The sequence below is a fragment of the Trichechus manatus genome, unplaced genomic scaffold (genome assembly GCF_000243295.1).
Source record: "Trichechus manatus latirostris isolate Lorelei unplaced genomic scaffold, TriManLat1.0 scaffold00313, whole genome shotgun sequence".
NCBI lineage: Eukaryota > Metazoa > Chordata > Mammalia > Sirenia > Trichechidae > Trichechus > Trichechus manatus.
In genome coordinates, this window is record NW_004444249.1 from 897,261 (window position 1) to 904,886 (window position 7,626).

Genomic DNA, 7,626 nt, shown 5'->3' on the forward strand with positions numbered 1-7,626 from the left:
ACATCATGACCAAGTAGGATTCATACCAGGCATGCAAGGATGGTTCAACATTAGCAAATCAATCAACATAATCTACCACATAAGTAAAATAAAATAAATAATCACATGATCATCTCAATTACGATGCAGAAAAGGCATTTGACAAAGTCCAACCTCTGTTCCTGATAAAGACTCTCAATAAAATAGGTACAGAAGGGAAATTCTTCAACACGATAAAGGGCGTCTATACAGAACCAATAGCCAACATCATTTTTAGTGGAGAGAGGCTGAAAACATTCACATGAGAACAGGAACAAGACAAGGATGTCCTTTATTACCACTCCTATTTAACATTTTATTAGAAGTCCTAGCTAGAGCAATAAGGCAAGAAAAAGAAAGGGCATCCAAATTGGTAATGAAGAAGTAAAACTATCCTTATTTGCAGATGATATGATAGTATATTATAAAAAACCCAAAGACTCCACAAGAAAACTACTGGAACCAATAGATTTAGCAGAGTAGCAGGATACAAGATAAACATACAAAAATCCATTGGATTCCTATACACCAATAAAGAGAATGACAGGAAATCAGGAAAACAATACCATTTATAATAGTCCCTAAAAAAAAAAAAAAAAACTTTATAATAAATCTAACCAGGGTTGTAAAAGACCTATACAAAGAAAACTACAAAACACTATTGCAAGAAGCCAAAAGAGATCTACGTAAATGGAAAAACTTAACATGCTCATGGATAGATAGACTCAACATTGTGAAAATGACAATTCTACCCAAAGCAATTTACAAATACAATGCAATCCCGATCCACATACCAACAACATTCTTTAAAGAGATGGAAAAAACAATGATTAACTTTATATGGAAAGGGAAGAGGCCCTGGATAAGTAAAACACTATTGAAGAAGAAGAATAAAGTAGGAGGACTCGCACTACCTGACCTCAGAATCTACTATACAGCTACGGTAGTCAGAACAGCCTGGTACTGGTACGATGACAGATACCTTGACTAATGGAACAGAATCAAGAACCCAGATATAAATCCATCCATCTACAGTCACCTGATCTTTGACAAGGGCCCAAAGTCCATCAAATGGGGAAAAGACAGTCTTTTTAACAAATGATGCTGGCAAAACTGGATGTCCATCTGCAAAAAAATGAAACAGGACCCAGACCTCATACCATATAGAAAAACTAATTCAAAATGGATCAAAGACCTAAATATAAAACCTACAACTATAAAGTTCATAGAAGAAAAAATAGGGTCAAAGGTAGAGACCTAATACCCGGCATTAACAGGATACAAACCATAACTAACAACATACAAACTCCAGAAGATAAGCTAGATAACTGGGGTCTTTGAAAAATTAAAAACTTATGCTCATCAAAAGACTTCACCAAAAGAGTAAAAAGATAACCTACAGACTGGGAAAAAAAATTTGGCTATGACAAATATGACAAAGGTCTAATTTCTAAAATCTACAGGAAAATCCAACACCTCTACAACAAAAAGACAATTCAGTTAAAAAATGGGCGAAGGAAGTGAACAGACACTTCACCAAAGAAGACATTCAAGCAGCCAACAGACACATGAGGAAATGCTCGCCATCACTAGCCATTAGAGAAATGCAAATCACAACCACAATGAGATACCATCTCACCCTGGCATTACTGGCATGAATCAAAAAAACAGAAAATAACAAATGTTGGAGAGGCTGCAGGGAGATTGGAACTTTTATGCGCTGCTGGTGGGAATGAAAACTAATACAACCATTTTGGAAAACAATATGGCACTTCCTTAGAAAGCTGGACATAGAAATATCGTATGATCCAGCAATCCCACTCCTAGGAATATACCCTAGAGAAATAAGAGCCGTCACACGAAGAGACACATGCAAACCCATATTCATTGCAGCATTGTTCACAATAGCAAAAGGATGGAAACAACCTAGATGCCCATCAACAGTAGAATGGATAAACTATGGTACATACACACAATGGAGTATTACACATGATAAAGAACAGTGATGAATTTGTGAAGCATCTCATAACATGGATGAACCTGGAGGGCATTATGCTGTATGAAATGGGTCAGTCACAAAAGGACAAATATTGTATGAGACCACTACTGTAAAAACTCATGAAAAGGTTTACACACAAAAAGAATCAATCTTTGATGGTTACGAGGGAGGGGAGGGGTGAGGATGGAAAAACACTAAATAGACAATAGATAGGTGGTAACTTTGGTGAAGGGTAAGACAGTACACAATACTGGGGAAGCCAGCATGGCTTGTTCAGGTTAAGGTCATGAAAGCTCCATGGACAAATCCAAACTCCCTGAGGGACCGAATTACTGGGCTGTGGGGACCATTGTCTCGGGGAACATCTAGCTCATTTGGCATAACATAGTTTATGAAGAAAATGTTCTACATTCTACTTTTGTGAGTAGCATCTGGGGTCTTAAAAGCCTGTGAGCGGCCATCTAAGATACTCCACTGGTCTCACCTCTTCGGGAGCAAGGGAGAATGAAGAAAACTAAAGACACAAGGGAAAGATTAGTCCAAAGGACTAATAGACAACAATTACCGGTCAGTAGACCACCAGACTGAGTCCAGTACAACTAGATGGTGCCCGGCTACCACCACTGACTGCTCTGAAAGGGATCACAACAGAGGGTCCCAGACAGAGCTGGAGAAAAATGTAGAACAAAATTCTAACTCAGAAAAAGACCAGATTTACTGGCCTGACAGAGATTGGAGAAACCCTGAGGGTATGGCCCCCAGACACCCTTTTAGCTCAGTAATGAAGTCACTCCTGAGGTTCATCTTTTAGTCAAAGATTAGACAGTCCCATAGGACAAAACTAGACTAAATGGGCACGCCAGCCCAGGGGCAAGGACTAGAAGGCAGGAAGGGACAGGAAAGCTGGTAATTGGGAACCCAAGGTCGAGAAGGGAGAATATTGACATGTCATGGAGTTGTTAACCAATGTCGTAAAACAATATGAGTACTAAAAAAAAGAAATACATGACCAAATGCAACATGTGGCACTTGTTTGATTCCTGATTCAAATAAATCAGCTGTAGAAAGATAATTTTCAGACAGTTGAGGATATTTTAACACATACTAGGTTATTAGATGATATTAAATAATTATTGCTGATCTCTTTTATTTTGATGATATTGTGTCACTTTAAAAAAATATATCTATTAGAGATACATGCCAAAGAATTTTTGGGTAAATAGGATGTTTGGGAATTTCTTTAAAATACCTTCCTCTCTCTCTGAAAAAAAAAGTAGGGCAGGGGAAGTGATAGAGAAAAACATTGATAATTATTCAACAAGAATTTGGAGTTCCTTCATATACTTGAAATTGTATTTAATAAAAAGTTAAAATTGTTTGTAATTTATGTATAGAATTTCTAGTATTTGTAACATGCATGGCAAGCAGAAAGTATACTCCATTCTTCTCCTCTAACTGATAAAAATGGGGACAACCCTATACCTCAATTTTTAAATACTTTGAAATATTTTTTGTTCCATTTAATCTTCAGTATTGTTATACACTGTGCCTTGGATTTTTCTAAAGTTACCAGATTTACTTATTGGTTGCTGTTGGCATTATTTTTACTTTGAAAGAATATTCTTTGTCTTTTTAAGTGTTTAATCAGTATTTATCTTAATTGATAGGGAATGAAGTGTCTGATGAAGAGTGCTTGAAGAAAGCGGGCCTAAGTGGAGTTCCTGCTGACGCCTGTTCCACTGCCCAAAAGGCTGTTGGATATATTTGCAAATGTAATGGTGGCCGTGGTGCCATTCGAGAGTTTGCAGAACACATTTTCCTACTAATGGAAAAAGTTAATAATTCATGCCAAAAATAGAAATTAGTGTGATGTTGGAAAAGAAAGTATACAGCCTTCTTCACCCACTCTGCTTCTATTTTTGATTAAGTACAGTTCCATGTTGTAATGTTACAGAGGATGTGATTTGATTTGTGATATAGCTTAATAATCTTTTAAAAGAAGTCTTCTCAAATTATCATTCCCGTAATTATTTCATAGAAGGAAATAATTGTGCTCTACTTTTCTTTTTATGCAAGTTAGTTATTTAGTGATCGATTACAATCTTTCTCAGATTTTTCGTAAATGCAAGTAGGACATCATCAAAATTGATTTTGTATGGTACCCTGTAAAACTGTGTATTTGTGTGCTTTTAATGATGCTGGGACTTTATTTATTTGGTGACAGTATGTCTGATAAGACACACCCTTCTATCAGTTAATAAAATTACATTTCTCAAACTTGATGAAAACTGCCTCCTTACTATAGAAGAAATTTATAAAGCATTTCCTTACCTCTTTTACACACTGACCATGCAGTCAGAGTGAGAAACAAACCACTGGATGCCAGGTGTAAAGCATCTGATTCTACTTCATGTATGTATAAATATAGCATATATATGCAAATACTGTTATCCCTTTCAGAATTTTTCTGTGACTCCATGCTGACCACAGAATAAGGTAAAACATTCCCCAGGCCAAACATTATAGTCTTGTCACAACTTAATACTCCATCCTTAGTTCCTGCTTTTAATGTGTGGATTCCTCTATCCCAATAAAGCTATTCTCTGCAATTCTCCAACACAGTGCAGCTTTCCTTAGTACCAGTGCCATTTCTTCTGCCTAATGTGCCTCTATTAGCCTATTCTTCTTAGGTCCTACCTTTAATCCTTTAATCTTCAGCATGAATCATTCATTCCTCAACTCCCCCGCCAATATACCTCCTAAAGCAATTACAGTGTCACTACGAGTTGGAATCGACTTGATGGCAGTGGGTTTGTTTTTTGGGTTTTTTTATGGAGTTCTTATTTCATTTAAGTGACCCAAACCCAAGTAAGTGATACAAGGAGACAGTTCAGCCCTCAGTGCTACTTCTAATTCCTCTTTTCCCAGTAATAAGGAATCTTAGTCAAGAAAATATATGTTCACTTCATTTAACTATAAAGAGAACATGGAATAAAAACTTACACTGTAGCAGACTTCGAAGGCATTTCACAACTCGATGAAGGTCGCTAAAGAAGAATGGTTATATACTCCATGTAAATTTTAAGATAGATCTAGAATGAATCAAACTAAGCTGAATCCAGAGTATACGGGATCTACTTTGTATCCAGCTCCTTTAATTCATTGCTGTTTCAGGCCATTCTGGGTTGTAGAGGCCAGCAGGGGCTGATGTGGCAACTAACCCTTTACTCAAAGTGGTGGCCATGCACAGGAATGAGCTGTCATCCACTGAAATATCGGAACCAAAATCCTGTACTTAGAATTCAAAGGGAATGACTAAATGTTTCCTCCTATCCTTTAATTCCCCCTGCAATACTTTAAATCAACAAATAAATGAGGGAAACATTTTTCTTTTCCTCTTTTATGAGTTGGACAAGCTTCCAACTGACTAGTTTTAGTAGCAGTCAGGTATTTTTGGACTGCCTAGTCATAAAGAATTCAATCTGTCTTTTAACCTTTACTAAATGGCATATTTGTATGTGATTTTTTAAACCCTTCTTGTTCTTTTCAAACCAAAGTTAATGGTGAACTTGAAGGGGAAAAAGAAACATGTCTGTCAAATGGAATTACCTATGCGCTTCTCCACCCACTCAGTCTGCTTATATTGGAAAAGAAATTTTAGCCAACTCCCACTATTTCCTTAAATGTAATTTTTTGTTCTGTTCCTAGCCCCCGTGTTGTAAATAAAATAGCCAAGATGCGATGGCTGGTTAATTGTGTTTAACATTTGTTTTAGAAATCATTTAAAAATGTTGGAATTCACTATTTCTAAAGCAGTATTAGTATATTACCTTAAAGATTGGAATATTAATGTCAACCCTTTAAAAAGTAAATAAAACTGAAGTAAAGGCAGGGAGTGATGTTACACACCAAAGTAAAAATTGTGCTATGTAATAAAATAAGATCACTTGTTTTTTAAGTAAAAAAGAAAATATATGTTCAGCTCGGATGTGAAAAGAGCTTAGAAGTTGTTACTCTTTACAACAAGAAATAACTGGACAAACTGAACATAATTCCTCTTGGACCTATCAGAAAACTGAGGTCATAGGACAAACAGTCACTGCAAAGTCAGGATAGGCAGCTTCCCCTCTCCCACACTATACACAACACCAACAAACCTCCAGTGTAACAGTGGATTCTAATTGAAAAACATGTAGGACACAGACTCTAAGGAGCAATACAAAAGGAAGCTCCAAAGATGAACAAGAACACCAGAGGAATTTGAAGTTTCTGACACAGCTACAACAAATATTAAATGAAGCCCAACTTCTAGCAAGGTTAGCATAAAGTTTCACAGTAACACCCATTTAGCTCAGTGTCTACAACCCGATACAGCATGCATGTCTGAGATTATACTAAGAAGTATTGCCAAAAGGCAAGAAAAAACACAGTCTGAAAAGACAAGTCACCAGAACCAGGCTCAAATATGACTCAGATGTTGGTATTATCAGATTAGACGGGGAATTTAAAATATCTACAGTTAATATGGAAAGGGTTCTAATAGAAAAGGTACACAATATGCAAGACTAGGTAATGTTCTCAGAGAGAAAGAAAAGAAAATGCTAGAAAATCAATGACACAGTAACAGAAATAAAGAATGCCTTTAATGGGTGCATTAGTAGACTCAAAATAGCCAAAGAAAAAAATGAGTGAACTTGAAGTTAGGCCAGTAAAAACTTCCAGCACTGAAACCCCGAAATAAAATGAACAAAAAAAACACAACAGATTATCCAAGAACTATGGGGCAACATCAAAAGTTGTAGCATATACATACTTGGGATACCAGAAAGAAAAAGAGAAAACAAGGCAGAAAAAATATTTGAAGTAGTAATGGCTAAGAACTTCCCAGAATTAATTACAGACACCAAGCCACAAATCCGGGAAGCTCAGAGAATGCCAAATACCAAAGGGTAAATTAAAAAAAAAAAAAAAAAATCAAGGGTGAGGGAGGAGGAGCTGCTCCAAGGTAAATAAGCAGAGACCACATCATAAAGAGTCTTGTGAGTTACAGTAAGAAATTTTTGCTTTATTCTAAGAATAAGGATAGAGAGAGGCTCTTAAAGAGCTTGAAGCAGGAAAAGCTTCTCAGGAGGAGGTGAAATTTAAGCTGGGCCTTGAAGACTGGAAAATTTCATGATGTCAAAGGATCATACCAGAGAATTGAGGTTAACAAGTTGTATTCAGAGATTGGAAAAGGTTATTGTGGCCAGCACGTATACGATTTAGTAGGAAATGGTGAGAAATAAGACCATAAACAATAAGACCCTCAAATTGTGGGGTGAACTTTAAAAGAAAAGGCTTGACCTCCTTTGTTGACTGTGAAATGTTCGATGTCTTTCCAATCCATTCTACTTCCATTTCAGTTGTCGACTTTGTGCTTCCTATTGCCTTCTCAAAACTCACAGTGACTCCGTTCCGTCCACGGAATAAGGAAAATGCTTCCCAGATCAAGCGTTATAGTTCTCTTTTACATCCTTCCTTCTCTCCACCCTGACTACAAAATCAGCAGAGAGCCAAGAAATAACACAAAGCGAGTGGGAAATAAGGTTACTACCCTGCAAGCATGTCCA

The 7,626-nt window shown here is 36.7% G+C and overlaps 1 protein-coding gene across 1 annotated transcript in view; it reads left to right on the top strand.

Moving 5' to 3' along the window:
- CMAS (cytidine monophosphate N-acetylneuraminic acid synthetase) overlaps positions 1-4,318 on the top strand; it is a 37,653-nt gene extending 33,335 nt beyond the window's left edge. The window contains exon 8 of the mRNA XM_004390635.2: positions 3,685-4,318. Within this exon, the coding sequence (XP_004390692.1) occupies positions 3,685-3,875 (191 nt within the window). The 3' untranslated portion in view covers positions 3,876-4,318. The remainder of the gene's footprint in view (positions 1-3,684) is intronic.
- The last annotated feature ends 3,308 nt before the right edge of the window (positions 4,319-7,626 follow it).